Here is a 22896-nt window from a genome sequence, read left to right as displayed (position 1 = left end):
CTGCTTTGCGCTTCACGTAGTTAAAAGTTTGCCTGTCCTTCAGTCTAATTAGCTCCTGTAGCCAACTCTTTATACCTCTCTGTTCGTACCTATTTCTCATAAGATTATCCCTCGTAGAAAAGCAACCTCATTAGAGGCAGCTTGTACTTAGCATATGGCTGCAGAGGGTGTTTTAGTGTTTATCAAATATGATTATTCTTTACTTTGCTTTGCTTGCAAAGAGGAAAAATCGTTCTGTGCCTGGGTGCAGCCAGGTCTCTAAGGGGATCAGGTGGGAGCTGGTGCAATGGAGCTGTAACATCCAGCTGCAGAGACCAGTGGAGAAGTCTGATGGAAGGACACTGATGTAAATCCCAGTTGGCCAATGACAGAGATGGTGGGGTTGTGGGGGTGAGGAGCAAGGATGTCCACACAGTGTCACCTCAAGGGACTGCTTTTCCTAGCCATCCAGACCTCTGGATCAATATCAATTGCAGAATACTTCTATCATCTCTTCTCTAAACTGAAAAATAAATTTAAAATAATAATAATAATAAATAATAATAATAATAATAATAAATTAGGTTCTCTTTGAAATCTTCCTTCTTAACTACGGTATGAAAGAGCTCCAATTAGCTGAGGAAGTCTTGAAGACTTGAAGGAAATTGAAGGAAGATAAATAGGTCTTTAGGGCTTTCTGTACTTTAATGAGCCCCATGGCGTATTTAGCTCTGAGTCCACAAACCTCAGATACTGAGAGAAGATTGAAAAAACTGTTCAAGAAATCAGAATGAAAACTCAAGTACCTGGAAGCATTAATGGTCCCCACTGAGGGCCACTGCTGACAAAGTCTCCCCATGGACTCGCTAGAGGAGATAGCTGGAGGCTGGGATTGCAGGAAGGCAAAGGCACTGTGCAGGTGGCTGTAATGCGGAGAAAACTGTTGCTTTGTTTGATGAAGCAGAAAGGCCAAACCTGACCCTCAGGCCCTGGGAAGGCAGATCCTGCCCCTCAGGAGGGGCTCAGGGCTCTTCCTGGGGGTAGTGGGGTGTGAGGGTGAGCAAGGCCAAGGGTAGGGGGGCTGTGCAACACCTCCTGGCTTCCCCATGCAATGGTGAAGCAGAAACCAAGTCCAGAGCCTCAAAATAAAGTTTCTTCTGGTAGGCCTTGGTGGCAGAGGCAACTGCCATAGCCAAGGGGACAAAGACCTTGGTGCTGTTGGGCTTTTTAGCCTTGCCAGAGCCCTGGGCCATCTCTACTGCAGAGTGACCATCACTGTCCCATGCCTGCCCCTCTTTCCTTGCAGGCTGCAGGCACCCATGATGCTTTCCTGATGTCTCTCCACTCTTACCGGCTGTTCCTTGAAACACAAAGCCATGGGCTAATACAGACTCCCTCTGGGTGACCTCTTGCACCAGAGTGCAACCCTTTGAGTGAGACTTCTTTTACCTCACATGCAGTCGGAACCTTCCAAGCTGCACTTTGCTGAGGTTTCCATCTCTTCTCAGTACCAGGAAAAGCTCCACCATCTCTGAAGCCACCCTTCAAGCAGGTGCAGGCTACTGCTAGAGAGCCCTGGGCCTTCACTTCAAAAGGTACAGAAGCCCAGCTGAATGGGAGCACCTGGCTACACTGGTTTCAGAACACAAAAGGTGAGATGCAGGGAGCTGTCATTCGACTCAGCTCCATCTCGCCTTGGCAGAGGCTTATTGATCCCTATCTATGCAGAGACAACTTGGGGGGAGCTGTGGAGATGGCTCAGCCTGGGTGGTCTCAACACTGCATTACAGTAAGAACTGAAACCAAATGGTGCCTTTAACAAACAAAATGCCCTGAGTCAAGTCCCACCACTATTCAGTGAGTTTGAGACCAGACATCACAAAATAAACATTGCTATCTGAGGGGCCATCAAACCACCAGAGATAATCATCCCAGATAGTGTAATCCATTCAAGCAGTCCCGGAAAAAGGATATTTAAGTCCAAAGTTTTGGGGAGAAAAGTGTGGGGGGATCTTCCAAAGGTACAGCTGGCCTGTAGGAGATTCTGCCCCCCCTTGTCCAGGACGCTGTGCAAGGTAACATCCCGGGATTGAGTGGCCTTACCTGAGAGAGAGGGTAAGTGATTTATAATGTACGTATGATGTCTAGCATCTAAGATCGTGATTTGTGCATTCATTAAGGTATTCATATCTAGTGCGCTGGTGGTTTGTGTTGTTACTTTTTGGGATCACTTGTTAGGTGGTAATAGCGTATTCTGTGAATTGTTTTGTTCTTTTCCCCTTAAATTGCAATGGTGCAGTCTTTCATTGTACCCATAAGAACTTGCAGTAGGGGCGTATCGGACCTGTGAGTGAAGTCCAAATAAATTGTTAATTTGAACCTCTCGGTGAAGTCTTCTCTCCGTCACACCAGCTCCCTCAGCTTCCCCACGCAGGCCCCAAACCCCATCCTGGCCAACGTCCTTTGGAGCTTCTCCAGTTACTCCTCCAACATCCTTTGGAGCTTCTCCAGTTCCTCCTCCTTCCTTCAGAACAGAGAGCCCCGCACACAGACACACGACACACGAGACACAGACACGAGTCCAGATGTGGCCACACCAGTGCTGCGTCAAGGGGGATTATAAGTGCCTTGTCTGGGTGGCCATGTGCCCCCTAATGCAGCCCTGTGTGCAGCTAGTCCAGTTCACGGTCCGCATGTACCACTGGCTAAAGTTGCATCCCTCGTAATGCCCAGGCCCTTCTCCTCGGGGTCAGTCCTCGGCCAGTCAGGTCACGGCATGCCCTCACCTGTGGGGTGATCCTGCCCCCAGTCAAGGCCTGACCACTTCTCCTTGTAAAACTATGGGAGTTTTCCATTTGCTGAATCGCAGAGTTTTTCAGGGTCCCCCAGGAATGGAGCTCCATTGGGCCAGTCGTTAATGTGTGCGTGCAGATGGCTCTCCCTGACATGTGCTGCCTCTGACAAGATAGCAGCATGAGGAATCACAGGACACTATAGATAATAAAAGGAGGCACTTGATCAATGCCATTGTTCACCAAGGTACACATTCCCATGGTGAGAAGCTCGGAAACACCAAATGAAAGTACAAAGGAGGGCAAACTAGGACCATGGAGGAAAGAGGAAATAGAGGTGGGCTATTTGCATGGAAGGGTACAAGGATGGTCAAGGGGAAGAACTTGTGATTGGGAAAAGAGTGAAAAGGAAATGGTGGAGCAATGGAAAAGATCAGGGATGTTTGGTGGTACATGCCAAGCAGCGCTGCATCTGAGCAACTCTGCCCAGAGTGGGACAAGAAAGTTCCAGATCAACTGACCAGACTTTGTGTTTGACTTCAATGGTCACCAGCAACCTGACTGATTTCCCTCCCCTCATGAAGAAAAGATCCATGGTGGATTGAAATGCAGAATCATTCATGCTGGAAGGAAGCTGAGGAGATCTCTAGACCACCCTCCTGCTCACAGCAGGCTCAGCTATGGGGTCAGACCAGGTTGCTCAGGGCTTCCTTCATTTTGGGCTTGAAAAGCTCCAAGGATGGAGATGACACAAGCTCTCTGGGAAATCCTCTCCAGTGTTTGCCTGTCTTGGCATGGAGAAAGTTTTACTCATTTGTTTCGGCTGATGCCATTGGCCCTCATCCTTCCATCAGGCACAATAGTGAAGAGCCTGGATGCATTTTCATGGCGACAGCCAAGAAGATGTGGGAAGGCTGTTATTAGGTCTCCCCAAAGCCTTCTCTTCTCCAGGCTTTGCACCTTTGCAGCAAAGCTGGCCAAAGGAAGATTCCATACTGTGGCCATCATGGTCAGCGTATAAACGGGGGTTGGCTGGGGGACAGTGATCCACGATCGCTGCTTTGGACAGGCTGGGCAATCATTCATTGGGTGACGAGAGCAATTTGTGTGGCATCAATTATTTTGTATATTCTTTTGTCCGTTATTAATATTATTATTTTCCTCTTATGTTATTTGTCTATTAATCTGTCTTTACCTCAAGCCACAAGATTTGTTTTATCCTTTTTCTCCCTCACTTCCTTATGCTACTTGTTGTGGCAGGGGGATGTAAAGTGAGTAAATGGCTGTGTTTTCCTAGTTGTTGGCAAGGGTTGAACCACGAAAACTTGGGAGATCCTGTTTTATTGAAGAGCAGTTATCTGACAGGCCGCATCTGACACAGTGTTGTGCAAGAGTCAGACACAGCCTAAGAGAAGTAGACACAGAAATATATCAATAAGTAGGACTATCACAAGAGTAAAAAGCATGCTCTGGCCTAAGATAAACGCTGTGAAATGTGCAGAGAAAGAGAGGCATGTTATTGTCAGGGAAAGAGCGTCCCATGGGCCAGTTTCCACAGGGCATCCTTGAGCTCCTGGTTCCTCATGCTGTAGATGAGGGGGTTCACTGCTGGAGGCACCACCGAGTACAGCACTGAAACCACAAGGTCCATTACAGGGGAGGAGATGGAGGGGGGCTTGAGGTAGGCAAACATGGCAGTGCTGACAAACAGGGACACAACGGCCAGGTGAGGGAGGCATGTGGAAAAGGCTTTGCGCCGTCCCTGCTCAGAGGGGATCCTCAGCACGGCCCTGAAGATCTTCATGTAGGACACTACAATGAACAGAAAACACCCAAAGACTAAACAGGAACTAAGCACCAGAAGCCCAGCTTCCCTGAGGTTGGAGTCTGCGCAAGAGAGCTTGAGGATTGGGGGGATTTCACAGAAGAACTGGTCCACAGCATTGCCCTGGCACAGGGGTAGGGAAAATGTATTGGCCGTGTGCAGGAGAGCATTGAGAAACCCACTGCCCCAGGCAGCTGCTGCCATGTGGACACAAGCTCTGCTGCCCAGGAGGGTCCTGTAGTGCAGGGGTTTGCAGATGGCCACGTAGCGGTCATAGGACATGACAGTGAGGAGAGAAAACTCTGCTCCGACCAAGAAGGCAAACAGAAAGACTTGGGCAATGCATACTGCATAGGAAACCGTCCTGGTGTCCCAAAGGGAATTGGCCATGGATTGGGGAACAGTGATGGAGAGGGAGCCCAGGTCAAGAACAGAGAGGTTGAGGAGGAAGAAGTACATGGGGGTGTGGAGGCGGTGGTCACAGGCGATGGTGGTGATGATGAGGCCGTTGCCCAGGAGGGCAGCCAGGTAGATGCCCAGGAAGAGCCCAAAGTGCAAGAGCTGCAGCTCCCGTGTGTCTGCGAATGCCAGGAGGAGGAACTGGGTGATGGAGCTGTTGTTCGACATTTGCTGTCTCTGGGCAACCTGCTCAAGCAGGAAAACACAGTAAGTTAGGGGAGACTTCTCTAAGCAAAATCAAATCCGTTTCCCATGGACTCTGCCCCTGCTGCACACACCCCTGTTCATTTTCCAGGAGACCTTCCTCAGCTCCATGGCTGGAGCTCTGGTCGGTGCTGGCTGAATGTGGCGGGAGGAGCAGGGCCTCTGCCTGCCCGCTGCCGAGGAGTCCACGCTGCTCTGCAGCAGTGCGTTCATGGGACGGTGGAGTCAGGGACCAACCCTGGTGTTCTACTTTGATGAAAGCACTTCTAATGCAGAAGGGCCTGTCAGCATCAGCACTCTCTGTGCTAAGGAACTAAGATTCCAGAAGGCAGTTTGAGAAGTCTGAGGTTCTTTACAGCTCCCCAGATCTCACCTGGGGAGTTTTCTTGCATGTCAAAAACACTCAGCATTTCTGCCACACTCAAGGAGAACAGAGTGAGTCCTGTAAAGCAGGATGATTGCCTGTGGCTTAGAGCAGAGTTGGGGAACGTGGTTTGTCCATCCATCTTATTCCCAGCTGACAAGCCCTTGCAGCCTCATGAGAGGGAGGGTCATCACACTCATATGTTGCAACCAGACACTGCTGAGAGCAGAGGGATCTACCTCAGACCATGAAATGTCTCACCCTTTCTGAAGGTCTCGGCACCCACTTCTAGCCAAGGACACACAGGGCTCCTTTCACCAACCCAACAGCATTTCCTCAGCCACAGAGTCTCTGTGTTTCTCCGTGGGGCTTTCAGATAACACAGTGGTGCTACGGGACAGATTTCAATCCTGGAGGGCAGCTCACAGCTTGGATGGATGCCCAAAGGAGAAGCTCATTGTCCTAATTTTTGCACCTCAGTAAGAGAAAATTGACTCATTCCCCAGCCCCACAGACTGCATTGCCCACAGCCCCACAGCTTAGAGGAAAGCTGGGACACTTATTTCCATGGACAAACTACAGGAATGGATGAACAAGATCAGTGTGGGACTCTGCAGCTGAAATTCCCCTCCCCGGGGAGGCTGACAGCGATAAAATATAAGTTTAAACAGATGTGTGGATAAAGCAGGAAAAATACTGTGAGGGCCTGGCTGAGAGAGGCCAGGGCAGAGGCAGCCAAGCCCTCAGGACAGCGTTACCCTCGCCCAGCTGTGCATGCCACCTCCCGGACAGTGAGAAGGCAGGACAGTTACCCTCGTCCCGATTGCTGATCACCAGAAATGGGCACGGGGCAGAAGGGATGCCCTTCGCCTCTTCTGCTGCTCTGCTGGACAGAAAGGTGACTCCCACCTGAGAACCCATGGCAGTGAGGTCCAAGGGCTGGGCTGGGTTGCTCAAGGAAGACATCTGCACTGCGGGGGTGGCTGGGAGGTGCCGATATCTCCCCTACAACAGGGCTTCCTTTAGCAGTTCCCTCCTCCCCTGCCCATCTCTGCTGCCTGGAGCTCTCCCTGCCAGGAGCTGCTTCCCTGGCCCCTCGTCTCTTCCCTCCAGTGCTCCCAGACCCCAGCCCAGCCCCTCTGTGCCCAGCTCTGCCCTGCAGCCTCTCCGTGTGTGCAGGGGCTAAAGAGCAGGTCCCACAAACCCTGAGGAGACTGGAAAGGGGATGCTGGTTCTGTCTGTATCCCCCCCAAAAAACCTGAAAAACTGGAAACTAAACACAGACCCAGAAAAGCTCCCAATCTATACAGTGATCTCTCATTTGAGTTTGCAATTGAAAAGTCGCCTTGAAAATGTGCCACTGCCCACCCAGCCAACAAGATGAGAGATCTCAAAAGAGGGACACTTCCCTTCCAGGGAACTCCATCTTGAAAAGTCCTCTCCGGGATGCCTGGAGGCGATCTTGAGCTGTGAGCAGCCCTGACACACGCAGCATACTCTCAACAGCAGGTGCCCCCCTACCCGTGGTTGCTCCTTCCACCCACAGCTTCTCCCCACAGTTGCCGTGGGAAGCTCCCCAGGCAGGCTGAGAGCTGACCCTGGCAGGAGATATGTCCCTGCCCCAGCACATAGCCCCTGGGGTGCAGGGACCCTGCTCTGAAGGACAGCCCTGGGCACCCCCGGCTGCACACCCACCTTCACAGCCCTTGGGCTGTTCATGGAAGAAGGCAGCCGTCATGCCCTGTGCCTTTGATGGTGCCACAGGAAAGCCCTGCTCACCAGCATGTCCTCCTAAAACACAACACAGGAGTTGTGAGAGTGCTCCTGAAAGGTCCCGTGGGCTGTGGGATGTGCCAGCTTTTGGAGATCTCTGCAGGAACTACAGCCGCTTTGCTTTATGAAGATTTCTCCCCCTATTAACTCTCAGGATCCTCCCACTCCAGGCTGCCTTTAACCTAATGCTGCCTCCCTCCTCTCCTCTTGCTGCCTGCAGGCCGTGCCCTCAGCCCTGCTGCGCTTGGCAGAGGAGCTGCTCCTGGGCAGAGCTGTCTCTCTGCAGCGCTGCCCGCTTGCCGTGAGCTCCCTCCATGCCAGGAGCCCAGCCCAGCTCAGCAGAAGACCAGGCATAACTCTCTCTGCCTCCTCCCCATCCTCCCCGACTCCCACAAGGTGGCCCTGGGGCTCCAGGGCTGACAGCTCCTGAAAGGCAGCAGGGTCTCTCCTGGGGAACAGGATTCAAAGCAAACTGAAGTAATCACCAACGGTCTCTCTCTAAACACTGGCCAGACTGATTCCTGCAGTGGGAATTGCTCTACCAGGATGTGTGCATCGACGGGAGGTGCCAATGCTCCCATCTCAAAACCCCAACTCCTCTCCCATTGTCAGGCAGGGCACGTAGGCAGTAACAGGCAGGGGATCATTTCCACCTGTGCAGGACGGGGGTTGAGCCAAGCCAATGTAGGCACCTCAGCTCTCAGCAGCATTCCCCAGGCTGGAGGGGCACTCAGCTTCTCCAGTGCATCCCACAGACCCACAGGAGGTGGGGTTCCTCTTGCCTCAGCTCAGCTGCACAAAATCGGTGTGAGCTCTTTATCTGAGCTGCCATGTTAAAAATGGAGATAGAGGCCAGGGGGGACCTTTTCTGATGCAAACACAGGGTGACATTTGAGGTGGCTCAGGACAGGTGCGGGGCACTGCAAGCTCTAATGGAGCAGTTGTGAGAGACAGGGCAGCATCTGGGGGCATCGTCCTGGATGATGGTGGGGAATCCCTTCGGCCAACTGAAATGACAGAAGATGATCACGTTTAGGACAACTCAACCTGTCCCGCCTCAGTATGCTTAGGGCAGCCGACGGAGGTATTCATCTGCCCAGATGGAGTCACGTGCCACAGGGGGAGCTCAGCCTGTGTTTCTCTTCTCCTTCACTTGTATTTCCTACATCTCCCCCAAGTGGAACCAAAGTTTTCCCATGGACATCCCTACGTTGCCTAGCCTAGCCCAGGGCAGCTGCTCAACTTAGTGGTCAAATGCAGGCCCGTGGCGCTACCTCAGATGCCAAAGCTGCCCAGCACAAATGCAAGGCGTATCACAGCAGGGTCTCCACTCCTGTGCCAACACTTCCAAATGCTGCTGATTCTTCTTGCCTTTATCTTTCATTCCCCTCTTTGTAATGCAATCAAGGAACAGGTGAACAATTTTCACCATGTATCTGGATCAGTGTCCATAACCAAGGACGTTCTCAGCAGCACCTTGTCCTTCCTGGAGATCAGCTTGACCTCCATCACACCACAGACAGAAAAGCCCTCTCTTGTCAGGGCTGCAAAGGCAAGCCCTGTTTCTCTCTTGCCTCGGGAAGAGCACAGTTTTCTAACTTTGTGGGCCCCTACTTTCACCCTTACATTGCCGCCTGCCATCCAGACCAGCACGTCTCTGCTCTGAAGGAAAGTCTGTCGTAGTTTTAGCCAAATTGGCCAATGGCCAGTGACCGATGATCCCCCCCAGCCTCTCGTGCATGGGGAGGAGAGGGAGAGATAAAGAGAGATTTATGAGTTTAGAAGAAACTAAACTACTTTAATGAAATATTAATAATAAAATAAAAAAGAAAATAATGAAATAGATACAGTATATACAAAACCGTATTAAGCTCCCAGGATGATGTCACCAGCAGGCACTGGGGAAGTCCCAGGCTGGACCCAGCGACGGGTGGGAACCAGGTTCCAGAGTTGGGGTCAGGAACACATGGTTCAGGATGAAGGGCAGATCAACAGACAGGGTCCTCCTCGGACGTCAGCCATTGGAGGAAGAGAGTTGACCCTTTGATCCCTCAGCTTTTATACTGAGCATGGGGCAGATGGGATCACGGAATCACGGAATTTTTCAGAGTTGGAAGGGACCTCTAGAGATCATCTAGTCCCACTCCCCTGCTAAAGCAGGACTGCCCAGAGCACATGACTCAGGGCTGCATCCAGGCGGGTCTTGAAAGTCTCCAGAGAAGGGGACTCCACAGCCTCCCTGGGCAGCCTGTTCCAGGGCTCTGTCACCCTCACCGTAAAGTTTTTTTCTCATATTTGATCGGGACTTCCTATGTTCCAGCTTGTGCCCATTACCCCTTGTCCTGCTATTGGGAACCACTGAAAAGTGTCTGGCTCCATCCTCCTTAAACCCACCCTTTAGATACTTGTCAACATTAATCAGGTCTCCCCTTGGCCTTTTCTCCAGGCTAAAGTGTCCCAGCTCTCTCAGCTGGGAATACTCCTGTTGGTCAATTTTTGGTCACCTGTCCTGTCCGCTCCTACCCACAGGTGGGACCCCTCTACGCTTTTCCGCTTCTGACCCTCTAATGGGGCAAATAATGAGAATTAGCTGACCTTGGTTGTTATAGCAATAAGTATAAGCAAGAGCCTCGCTGCATAGCGTTCCTTGGCACAAACTGTCTTATCACCCTGAACAAACCGTTTCAGACACAACATGCTGTTAATGTCAGAGAGTTAGAAGAGGCCTAGCTAAGAAATAAAATTACTGAACAGAAAGTTGGTTCTGTTTTACCTCAAACCAGGACAAAGTCTTTGCTTGCCCAGGATCTATGGCACCAGATCTGTGACAATTTAGAGCTTGGCGCTGGTGCCACAGCTGAGGTGCTGCAGCCCAAATGTGTGACAAAGCCCAGAGCCTGGGGCTCAGACAGGAGGAGCTGGAGCCCTGTGTGCTCTCACAGAGCTGTGACATTGACTTAATAACTGCCGAGGTGTGTGGGACAAGTCAGAAAGCTTGAGGTGCTGCAATGGATGGATAGAGAGTCTGCAGAAGAGACAGCTGGGGAGAGCTCGCTCAGCTCTTGAGTGAGCTCTCACGGCAAGCGCAGGGCAGCCAAGGGATCGGGGCCAGCCAGCAGGGGTTTAGGAAAGGGAGGTCCTGCTTAACCAACCTGATCTCTCCCTGTGACCATGTGACCCGCCTTCTGGATGCGGGGAAGGCTGTGGACGTTGTCAATCTGGGCTTTGGTAAGGCCTTTGACACCGTCCCCCACAACATTCTCCTGGAGAAGCTGGCGAATCCTGGCATAGACAAGTGTACTCTTTGCTGGGTTAAAAACTGTCTGGATGGCCGTGCCCAGAGAGTTGTGATTAATGGGGTGAAATCCTCTTAGTGGCCGGTCACCAGTGGTGTCCCTCAGGGCTCAGTTTTGGGGCCGGTTTTGTTTAATATCTTTATCGATGATCTGGATGAGAGGATTGAGTGCACCCTCAGTAAGTTTGCAGATGACACCAAACTAGGTGGGAGTGTTCATCTGCTTGAGGGTAGGAAGGCTCTCCAGAGGGCCCTGGACAGGCTGGATCCATGGGCCAAGGCCAACTGTATGAGCTTTAATAAGGCCAAGTGCCGGGTCCTGCATTTCGGTCACAACAACCCCAAGCAACGCTACAGGCTTGGGGCAGAGTGGCTGGAAAGCTGCCCAGCAGAAAAGGACCTGGGGGTGCTGGTGGACGGCCAGCTTAACATGAGCCAGCAGTGTGCCCAGGTGGCCAAGGAGGCCACCAGCATTCTGGCTTCTATCAGGAACAGCGTGGCCAGCAGGAGCAGGGAAGTGATGGTGCCTCTGTACTCGGCACTGGTGAGGCCTCACCTCGAGTGCTGTGTTCAGTTCTGGGCCCCGCTGTACAAGAGGGACATTGAGGTGCTGGAGCGTGTCCAGAGGAGAGCTACCAGGCTGGTGAGGGGTCTGGAGACCAGGGCATATGAGGAGAGGCTGAGGGAGCTGGGCATGTTTAGCTTGGAGAAGAGGAGGCTGAGGGGAGACCTCATTGCCCTCTACAACTCCCTGAAAGGAGGGTGTAGAGAGGTGGGTGTTGGCCTCTTCTCCCAGGGGAATAATGACAGGACCAGAGGAAATGGTGTGAAGCTGCGGCAGGGGAGGTTTAGGTTAGATATTAGGAAGAATGACTTAACTGAAAGAGTGGTCAGGCACTGGAACAGGTGCCCAGGGAGGTGGTGGAGTCACCATCCCTAGAGGTATTTAAGACACGTCTAGATGTGGCACTTCAGGGCATGCTCTAGTGGCAGAGATTGTAGGTTGTTTGGTTGGACTCGATGATCTTAAGGGTCCTTTCCAACCCTGAAGATTCTGTGATACTGTGTTGAATTTCAGGCTGGGTTTTTTGGGGTTGGGTTTTTTTGGGTTTGTGTTTTAGACTTTTTTGGGTTCAAATTTTTGGGTTGGATTTTGGGTTGGATTATTGGGTTTGGATTTTTACCTCTGTGTGGGCGTGTCAGACAGTCATTGTGACATGGCAGCGGCAGGGCCAGCGCTGATTGTCTGGCGGTGGTGGCATGGCAACTGCTGATCTGCTGCCCGCAGTGGTGGGGCTGCGATCAGAAGGGACATGTTCAAGCAGGTCAGGTTCCTCCAACGCCGTCCAAGCTGGCCTTGACCCCTGGGATTTTGGGTCAGTTGGGTTGGATATTGGGGTGGATTTTGTTTTGTCGTGTTGTATTTTGGATTGGATTTTGGATTTTTTGGGGTTGGATATGCTGGAGACCTGCTGGAGAGCAGCTCTGTGGAAAGAGACCTGGGAGTCCTGGTGGACAACAGGATGACCATGAGCCAGCAATGTGCCCTTGTGGCCAAGAAGGCCAATGGCATCCTGGGGTGCATCAAGAGGAGCGTGGCCAGCAGGTCAAGGGAGGTCATCCTCCCCCTCTACTCTGCCTTGGTGAGGCCGCACCTGGAGTACTGTGTCCAGTTCTGGGCTCCCCGGTTCAAGAGGGACAGGGAACTGCTGGAAAGGGTGCAGCGGAGGGCTACAAAGATGATTAGGGGACTGGAACACCTCTCTTATGAGAAAAGGCTGAGGGATTTGGGTCTCTTCAGTCTGGAAAAAAGACGTCTGAGGGGTGACCTTATCAACGCTTATAAATACTTAAAGGGTGGGTGTCAGGACGATGGGGCGAGGCTCTTTTCAGTGGTGCCCGGGGACAGGACAAGAGGCAATGGGCACAAACTGGAACATAGGAAGTTCCACCTAAACATGAGGAGGAACTTCTTTACCCTGAGGGTGGCAGAGCACTGGAACAGGCTGCCCAGAGAGGTGGTGGAGTCTCCAACTCTGGAGACATTCAAAACCCACCTGGACATGTTCCTGTGTAACCTGCTCTAGGTGACCCTGCTCTGGCAGGGGGGTTGGACTAGATGATCTCCAGAGGTCCCTTCCAACCCTATGATTCTATGATTCTATGATATTTGTGGTTGGATTTTTTGGGCTGGGATTTTTTGGGGTGGATTTGTTTTTTTTTTCAGTTAGATTTTGGGTTGGATTTTTCGGGTAAGAAATTTCGAGTTGGTTGGGTTGAATCCTGCCCAGCCCCATCCTTGGCTATTGAGCCATGAAGGAAGATGCCAAGGGGCTCAGCAAGCATGAACATTGTACGGCTGGGGCTGCTCGGCACTATGAACAGCATGGCCAGTGCAGGGTCACTCCATGTTCACAGGGCACCGCAGCCCCCTCCCTCTACAGAGCAGCACCGCCAGCTCGGGGCCCTGCGAAGAGCATGAGGAGGCAACCATGAACGGCCAGCCAGGCCAGCAGAGACACACTCACCTGGGGAAAGGCTCTCTGGGGAGAAGGGGTGTCCCTGGAGAAGAGCCAGGGAGCATTTGTTTGCCTGCAGGGAGGAATCCATGAGAAAGAGAAACTCTTTCTGCAGGCACACGCCTGGGGCAGGCTGCTCTGTCGCTGGGCCAGGGTGTTTGACCTGGCCTGGGGAGAGGGGCTGGAACTGGGGGAGCTCAGGCAGTCTGTGGTGGGGATCTCCTGGACTTGAGACCAGGGATCGCGAAGTTTCACTAACCTCCTTTTCCTCCTGCTATGTTCAGCCATCAGCCCAGGGGCTCATGGGGAAGCAGAGACCCCTCTCTGCCCCCCAGCAGCTGCTGAGCCCTGTAGAGGGGCTGTGGGGTGAGTTCCCCAAGTGTTGCTTCACCCTGTGGTGGGCTCTGCCATGGGGCCAGCCCAGAATGGGCTGCTCTGCTGGTCTGTGCTCAGCTGGGCTGAGGGCAAGGGAGGTGAGGAGAGCTGGCCTGGGCTGCAAAGTGACCAGGAAAGAAAAAAACCAAACAACAACATTGGCTGGGCTGTGTGACCATGCAGGGTGAGGACACGCTCCCGTGGGTGTGCAGTGCAGAGCCAGGTGTCCATGAAGGGAGCAGAGACACGTAGGTGCAGGAGAAAGGAGGCTGCTGTGTGCCCTTGGTGGCATGAACAGACCAGGAAGGTGTGCAGGACATTCACCACCCCAGCTTGTCCCATAGGCCATTGCCAGCACCACCACCAGCAGGTAATGGGTGAGGTTTGCTGGTCTCAGCGCCTTTCTTGGGGGAACACCCAACCGTGCCCAGTCTCTCTACTTGCCCAGACCTTGGTTGACCCCACAGCAGGACTGTCTGCGACCCTCCGTGTGGGACACGGCTGGGACTGGGAAGTGGTCAGGCACTGAGGGTGCTGTCAGTGCAGGAGGGCAGACATGGACTGAGCACTGAGGGCTCTCAGGGCATTTTGCCCTGGTGGTCTCTCCCCGCCCCTGAACCAATGCATCCTTTCTCCTTCCGTGGCTTCAGCAACTTTTCGTGTGGGACTCCACACCACAGCTTCCGATGGTTTCCTACAACACGACAGGATCTTCAGTGAACAGAGCATAACACCTTTCATCAGTAGATGACAACTCATTGTATGAGGGTGCCACCTGGGCATGAGCCACCTCCTCATGAGATGCTCCAAAATGTATGCCCTCTGGACAGTCCATAATCTCTTTAAGGATTCCTGGTGGTTTGGTTTCCCTGGTCGAGCTCACTGTGTGATCAGCACTACCCGCTTAGTCCATGTAGCGTCAGTCGCGTGATGTGTGGAGGGGATATCCAGTGTAGCACAGGCAACTGCTGTGCCAGGAGGAGCCGTGCTTGCCTATCAACAACTTCTGAAGTGTCTCAAACCCCCTCATACACTGTTAGGATCTCTTTTTCGGTTGGGGTGTTGAGGGCTTCCGATCCTCAATACCCTCATCTCCAAAGCCTAGAGGTTGACCTCAGGTTTCTCCCGATGATTTCTGCCAGAGGCGCCGGGTGAGACCACGTGCCCCAGCTGCACTGTAGAGACCATTACGCACGGCTGGTCCTGCCTGGACAGACCCAAAAGCTGTCACAGGAGTTATCTCCTGTTTGATCTGCTCAAAGGGTTGTTGTTGTTCAAGGCCGCACTCAGGATAGATCTTCTTTCAGGTTACTCCATAGAGAGGGCTCACAAGCTGATTATAACCTGGAATATGCATTCTCCAGCATCCCACAAGGCCTAAGAAAGCTTGTGCTTCCTTCTTGTTTGCTGGTGGAGACATAGTTGCTATCTTGTTGACCGCATCCGTAGGGACATGACAGCATCCCTCCTGCCATTTTATTCTCAAGAACTGAATCTTCTCTGCAAGTCCCTTGACCTTGCTTCTTTTATGGCAAAACCAGCTTTCAGAAGAATCTGAATTGCTCTTTTTCCCTTCTCAAACACTTCTGCTTTGTTGCCCCACATGATGAGATCATCGATGTATTGTACAGTTCAGGGGTATCATGCTGTTCCAGTGCAGTTTGGATTAGTCCATGGCAAACCGTAGGATAGTCGATTACAGAATCACAGAATGGTAGGGGTTGGAAGGGACCTCTGGAGATCATGTAGTTCAACCCGCCTGCCAGAGCAGGTTCATCTAGAGCACGTTGCACAGGAATGCGTCCAGGCGGGTTTTGAATGTCTCCAGAGAAGGAGAGTCCACCACGTCTCTGGGCAGCCTGTTCCAGTGCTCTGCCACCCTCAAAGTAAAGAAGTTCCTCCTCATGTTTAGATGGAACTTCTTATGTTCAAGTACCTCTTGTCCTGTCCCTGGGGGCATTCCAGGTGCATTGGACACCACGTGAAAGCAAACTGTGGCCTGCACCCTGCTGCCAAAGGGATTGAAAAAGAATGCATTGGCAATGTCAGATGTAGCACACCACTTGGCTGCCTTTGGCACCAGTTCATATTGGAACTTCCACCAGAAGGTTCAAGCAAGTCGGGGGACTAAGACATCTTCTGTGCTAGGGGAACATTATCAGGGCTTTGGAAGAAGGTGGGTGAACTGTTGGAATCTCTGGCAAATCCCCAAGGGACAGGGGACAGGGCGTGGCTGTCCCCATTGATGAAATGCATCAAAGGTTTTCAGAGCCACCTCCACATTTGATTTTCCACCTGTAACCAGTGCTTCTGACTTTCTGCTTCACCGGTCCCCAGGGACAGGAATCTTGTCCGGTCATTCCCTCCATGGTGTCTCCAGTGATGGGCATCAGTGGGGCCTGGTAACACCCTCACCATCTTGGGGTTTTGCTGCTGAGTTTTACTTCTGTAGAGGCTTGCCCAGTGTTTGAGGGTCTACAGGATCTTGGCCGGAGAGGACTCATTTCCATACAAAATGCCATAACCAGCCAAGTGTCTGTGCATAGTCTTCCTGGTTTCCTCAGTTCTTCTGTGCTTAATTAGAGAGTTCTCAGATGAATACATTTCAATACTAAACAACCATAAGAAAGGATTGCTTCCTTCATATTTTTTTCTTTATTTTTTCTTCTTACACAATAAATGATGCCAGCAATCTCCAGTTCATATTGATCCTGAATTTCTGCTAATGGAGTCTCAAGACCCTTTAAGGCAAGACCCTTTATTGCAAACACGCCATGGACAGGCTTTGTCTCAATCTCACCATTTCTCTCATCTGGCAACCAGGACTTACAGCAGCCTGTTCAAACCTGAGCTTTTTCCACTCCAGTCCGTAGCTGCGTGTTTCCACTCCTTGGCACCGTTTCCCACCCGCTTTACCTTGAAAACGAGCTGACACAGAATGGTGTTTCCTAATTGCCAACACAGGAAAACAAAGGCAGGCAGAGTTCAATACAGAGAAGACCTGCCTCAGCTGTATGTCACGTCCCCATTCCCTGCCCTGAAGTTCACTTTCCATTCTGGATGGCCTTAGACCAATAGAAAACACATTTTCCTGTCAAGCACAGATCCCAAACTGTGTTCTGAGGACATGTTTATTTTAATAATTTTCATACCTGTATCCCATATCTAAAGGATTCTGGGCGCAATGAAGGTTGGATACGTTGGATAGATCTTGCCTTTATCTCTTTGCAGTCAAGCAATGGTCCCACCTGCTAGCACTTCCCTCCTATCGTCCCTTTTTTTGAGATGGCCAAATCTTTATGGGGCGTACAATGGCATAACACCAATGGCCCTCCAAGTGCCAAACCGTAACCGGTGTACATGTTCCCTGAGTTCATCCAGGCACCTTCTCCTTCAGGCACCCAGAAATGCAGTGCGAGAGAACATGCTCTGGGACATGTTCCTCGTGTAAAGGGAAGCTAAGCAGCCTTTAGCTCCCCACCTCCTTCTCTGGACCCTTTTGAAAGATGCGTGCAGCATTTACTTTTTGCCAGATGTCAGGGAGTCCCACCAGTCTCCAGGACCTTTCCAGGATGATGGAGAGTGGCCTCACTGTGACATTCTCTTACTTTCTCAGCACCTCTGGATGTACCCCGTCCATTACCATGTACTGGCAGTGGTTGACTTTGCTCCAGTAGATCCTGATTTCATTCCTATCCGCCATTGGCTGTTCTTGTCCAGAGCCTTGCCTTGAGGCACAAAGCCTGAGAGACCTTGCTGGGGAAGTCTGAGGCAAAAAAGACATAGAGTATCTCGGAACCATCTCTCCCTACTCTAACTCAATACAACAGTGTCCAACTAATATCTTTGTTTTCTTCTGTAGGTATTCCTGAAGTTGGAAATCTCGTTATGATTCCCCTGAATTTACTTTCAGGTTTCAAACTGATTTTTGATACAGACCAATGTTCTCCTTGGAGGATGCTGTCCTTGAAGACCAGCTGTACAGAGCTTTACGCCACCTTCAGTGCTCCTGACCATTGGATCCCCACGAAAACTCCTCAGCGTACGCCAAAGGCAAAAGGACCTCTGAGGTCCAGCATCTGCAGTCTTCTGTTCTGCTTCCTCACTCCCCTGGAGTGCTGGGACCCCACTACTTCAGGGTCAAGACAGCCGATCTTCATGTCTCTGACCAGCTCTTCCTGGATTGCAGGTATCACATCAAGGTTGGCATTATTTTTGTTGGCCCATCTGGCAGCTGTGCTAAGATGTTGTCCTAAGACACTCCAGAAACCACCTGGGCTGTACATGCTGCTGTGCTCCTCTTTCAGAAGCTGCCAGTATCATGGCAGTCCCCAGCGAGACCCAGGCTCGTACAGCCAGACACTTCCTTGGGATCCTTCAGAAAGACTATACCCTCTTCCTCATCCTGACTGTGGGTTCCTTATCTCCCACCATGACAGGACACTTCTACTGGCCTCTCCTTTCACCCTCCCCCACAGAGGCTCACCAAACTCTTCACCTGCCCCAAGGTGTTGTGCCATACATGCAGTTAACGGCTTCACTTTCAGGAAACTCCACTCCTGATCCTTCCAGCCTGTCTCTCCTGAAAAGCCTGTACCCATCCATTGCAGCACCCCAAGCTGTGTGCCTTGTCCCACCACACCTTGGCAGTTCCTCTGTCAAAGTCAAAAAGCACAGGCTCTCTCTCAACTTGTCTCTTCCCCTGGCTGAGAGTTTTGGTGCACATCTGGGCTGTGGCACCTCAGGTGTAGCTCCAGGCCAAGCTCGGACGTCTCTTAAAGGAAAACTGGTACCAAGCATTGAAGACCTTCTGTGTGCAAAGGCTTTGCTTCACGGCAGAGACATGGTCAAGTGGACGGCACCTGGAAGCTTAAAGCTGAAATTGGATGTTGATGGTGAGCAAAGCCTGCTGTCTGCAAGAACAGAGAGAAACAGGGCTGGGAAGGGCGGCCCTGGCAAGAAAGAGGGGTTTTGTCAGTGGTGTCTCTGCAGCCCTCAAGGGCCTTTGACAAAGGTGAAGGTGATCTCCATGAATGACAAGGTGCTGCTGACAGGTCCCCCAAGAGATTTTTTGGCCTGTTCCTGTGGAGACCCTGGTTTGATGTGTCTTGTGTTCTAAACTGCCTCACATCTACTGCATGGAGAAGGGAGAGACCTTGCCCCACTGCAGTGGCAATCAGTCACTTGTGTTATGAAAATTTGCAAGTGGCCCGTGCTGACCGAGCAGAGAGGCTAGAACACAAAGTACAGAGGTGCACGCGTAAATATTTAGTCATGTGCATGAGGTGTCCGAGCTCAATTGGGGTACCTCAAATGTGGTTAAACACAGGGTTCTTATGCCATTCAAGCATTCATGTACCTTATTATTTGACTAATGACTAACTAACACACACATGGAGTACCAATTACTAATCATGGTAAAACTTCACAAAGTAGCTCCATCAGCCATCAGCCTTCTCGCTGCTTGTCTATTGATCCAGATGTCCCCGGAGTTGGTCTATTGCTAATTACTTGTCTGTGATGCTGGACACTGGGAGACTTTCAAAGGTGTGTAAGAGGGACGAGGATACTGGCATTATCTCGGTTCTCCGGGGGTATCTTTTATCCTTCATGGACAGCGGAATGATTCTGAAAAGTCCTTATTTTGAGGGCAGGGCTGTTCTTCTGGTCCTTGTGATGAGCTGACGTCCTTTAACTCACTTACCCAAGCACGATAAATCAGTACACAATGGGAGCCAGCTAGATATATATCTTAAGAAAGTTAATTCATTTTCACACGATAAAGACTGATGGGCATAAGAGTTAGGGAGGTAAATTTTGATAACCTTGGATCAGAGGATGTCTGTGGCCAGGTGGGTCCTGCAGAGAGCTTTTTGATGGTCAAGGATCACCTCTTCGTCATCCAGAATGGTCCATGCCAACATGCAGGAAGTCACGCCAAGGTGGCAGGAGGCTGGCATGCATGAGAAAAGAGCTCTGAGTAACATCAAGCCTGAAGAGGAAGCACAGAGAAGGTGGAAGCTGGCTGCCTTCCAGCCTCCAGGGTTCCGTGGTTCTGTGCTGGAGAGGGCCATTTGTTTGTGTGCGTGTGCTTGTCTGTGCATGGCGGAACTGCAGGGATGAGGGAATCCCGAGGCCAGCTTCTAGAGAGATGGAGGGTCTGAGACCAGCTCCTGGAGGGATCCGTGCTGTCTGTGTATCTATAGAGGTATACATCTAACACTAACATTAACTGGCATGCAAATAGGCCGATCCTCATTCCCCTTTCTCCACAGACTGTGGATTGTCTTGGTCTGGAGTCTTCCCAAGGTCCCTTCCAGGATGAGAGATTGTGCATGTCCTTCCACCACGGGTCTTCCCTTCATGATGAGGCGGAGAGCACTCACGTTGCCCATGACCACAGAAGTAAACAGACATAACTTTGGTCCACTCCGCTGTGGGTTTTTTGTCCCACTCAAGGCATTGACTCACTGCTGCTCATCGGGTATCTCCAAACCGCTTTCATCATATCCTGAGTTGAACTTTTGGTTTTCCTTTTTCCTCTTTCCCCTTCCCAAGTTCTTTTCTTTAACCATTGTCGTAGATTCCTCTACAAAGAGCCCAGCTTCTCTTTCCCCACAGGCCCTACATTTGCTTGCTTTGTGCCCTCTCTACGGGGCACAAAGATGTTTCTAACATAGCTGTTGTGACAATTCCTCTGTTGGACAGTACAAAATTAGGAATGTCTTTAATTCCCTGTAGTGCCCTGCAACTCCTCGTGCTGTTATCTTGTGCTGATGCATCACCACAGCCACGGTGAGCTGTCTGCACGCAAACATGAAGAACGAACAAAATGGATCTTCAGTCCAGGGGGACCTTGGGAAATTCTGGGACTCAGCCAGAAGAAACTGCTTAAGTTTTACAAAGAGAAGTGGCCAGTCCTGCATCAGGGGGAAGAAAAACACCGTATTACAGTGCCAGGTGGGACGTGACAGGATGAGCAGTGACCCTGAGGAGAAGGGCCCACGCATTATGAGGGACACCATATGAGCCAGTGGCACATGCTGACCATGAACAAGGCCAGCTGCACACAGGGTGGATTAGGAGGAGAGGGCTACCCAGACAGCTTAACTTTTCATGCCCTTTCAGTGAGCCGTGGTGTGGCCACACCTGGACGTGTCTGTCCCTCTGTGGGAATTCCTGCTATAGACAGGTGGGGAGGAACGGGAGAGTGCCCAGAGGAGGTCTGCACATGGCCTCTGCTTGAGGCCCCACACCCCATCCTTCTGACCTCTGACATCCCAACACAACCCCAGGAACATGCTGTCCCTGGAGAAACACCAGCCTCTCCAGACAGCTCCAGATTCCCCTCCCACAGGATGGGTGTCCTTTATGTCATCTGTGTGAAGGGCTGGGGTACGTCCCTCAGTTAAACCCACGATCTTACCTGTCACCAGGCACCGACTGGTGACTCCTAAATCCATTCCAATATCTCTAAAATGTTACAAATGGACAGTCAGCTTTTTATTCCTGGACACATGGAGGAAGAAGAACTTCAGGGGTGAATTTCCTCAGGCATGTTTGGAGAAAGACCCCAGCATTAAAGCACTGCACCAGGGAGATCTTGCTTTGTTAACAGAGACTCTGTGAAAGAGGCCAGCTCTGAGCCACTGTTAAATACATTTTTAGAAGGGAACCAGGTGAAACTAAGACGTAAATGTCTCAGGTGAAGTGACACAAGTGAAACCTTTGTGTAGGAGCATAAAACCCATAAATGACAATATCAACAGCAATGATGAGAAATATAATCATTAAAAACACAAAGCCAATAACAAAACACACAAAAAAGCAGATGGAATCAAATAGTGCGGGAGTCATTTGTGGAGAGAGGTGGAACATTTCTCCCTCTTGAAAAAAATCCAAGAAATCTGATACCTAATGGCCTCCTTGAGCTCCTGGTTCCTCATGCTGTAGATGAGGGGGTTCACTACTGGAGGCACCACCGAGTACAGAACTGCCACCACTAGGTCGAGAACTGGGGAGGAGGTGGAGGGGGGCTTCAGGTAGGCAAATGCGCCAGTGCTGAGAAACAGGGAGACCACGGCCAGGTGAGGGAGGCACGTGGAGAAGGCTTTGTGCCGTCCCTGCTCAGAGGGGACCCTCAGCACGGCCCTGAAGATCTGCACATAGGACAGCACGATGAAAACAAAGCACCCGAAGATTAAACAGGCACTGACCACAAGAAGCCCAACTTCCCTGAGGTAGGAGTCTGAGCAGGAGAGCTTGAGGATCTGGGGGATTTCACAGAAGAACTGGTCCAGGGCATTGCCCTGGCAGAGTGGTAGTGAAAATGTATTGGCCGTGTGCAGCACAGCGTAGAGGAAAACAAAGCCCCAGGCAGCTGCTGCCATGTGGACACAAGCTCTGCTGCCCAGGAGGGTCCCGTAGTGCAGGGGTTGGCAGATGGCAACATGGCGGTCATAGGCCATAATGGTGAGAATACAATACTCTGCTGTGAGAAAGAAGATGAAGAACAAGAGCTGTGCAGCACATCCTGCATAGGAGATGTCCCTGGTGTCCCACAGGGAATTGGCCATGGCTTTGGGGAGGGTGGTGGAGATGGAGCCCAGGTCGAGGAGGGAGAGGTTGAGGAGGAAGAAGTACATGGGGGTGTGGAGGCGGTGGTCATAGGCGATGGTGGTGATGATGAGGCCGTTGCCCAGGATGGCAGCCAGGTAGATGCCCAGGAAGGTCCAGAAGTGGAAGAGCTGCAGCTCCCGCGTGTCTGCAAATGCCAGGAGGAGGAACTGGGTGATGGAGCTGCTGTTGGACATTTTCTTCCTTTGGGCTTGGAGACCTGTTAATGGAAAGAAAAACAGTGAGAAGGTAGGGAAGATTTCTCTCAAACTAAAGTATTGAATTGGTCTTAGAAACCCACCAAACTGGCTCTCCCCTTTCAGGAAGACCTTTTGCAGGTCCTTTTTGTACACTCTGGTTGGTGCTGGCTGATAGTCCACCAGAGAGCTGAGATCTCTGCAGGATTCAGTCCTGCCCTACATCTATGGGTAAAAAGGAACACGGGGTGATCTCAGATTAAATCCACTCCTGGCATCAAAGGGCTTTTCAGCATTGTCACCCGACTGCAGAGCAGAGCTCAGGGCACCTTGTTGTTGTTGTTGTTCCGTTGTAGTTTCCCCACCACACCTGAGGAGTGTTTTTAAGGCAGAAATCCCTGGCATTTCTGCTGTGCTGCAAGTGAAACCTTGTGGGTCCTACGAGCCAAGGGGACTGTCCCTCAGTGCAGAGCGAGGACAGCGAGTTTGTCCATCGGA

General features: G+C 51.4%; 2 protein-coding genes across 2 annotated transcripts; both read right to left on the bottom strand.

Annotated features, from left to right (window-relative positions):
- Positions 1–4293: 4293 nt before the first annotated feature.
- Positions 4294–5226, bottom strand: LOC134509209 (olfactory receptor 14J1-like). Its single transcript, XM_063321687.1, has one exon. It carries the CDS (start codon positions 5221–5223, stop codon positions 4294–4296), a length of 930 nt encoding a protein of 309 aa, XP_063177757.1. The 5' UTR covers positions 5224–5226.
- Positions 5227–8297: 3071 nt separating this feature from the next.
- Positions 8298–22398, bottom strand: LOC134509208 (olfactory receptor 14A16-like). The gene is made up of 3 exons (XM_063321686.1): positions 22108–22398; positions 21500–22071; positions 8298–8403 (listed from the first exon to the last, which is right to left on the bottom strand). Exons 1-3 carry the CDS (start codon positions 22396–22398, stop codon positions 8298–8300), a joined length of 969 nt encoding a protein of 322 aa, XP_063177756.1.
- Positions 22399–22896: the final 498 nt, after the last annotated feature.

This window comes from Chroicocephalus ridibundus, unplaced genomic scaffold (assembly GCF_963924245.1).
Source record: "Chroicocephalus ridibundus unplaced genomic scaffold, bChrRid1.1 SCAFFOLD_84, whole genome shotgun sequence".
Classification (NCBI taxonomy): domain Eukaryota; kingdom Metazoa; phylum Chordata; class Aves; order Charadriiformes; family Laridae; genus Chroicocephalus; species Chroicocephalus ridibundus.
Note: the sequence above shows the minus strand (reverse complement) of the source record. Positions and strands in the feature narration are given on the sequence as shown.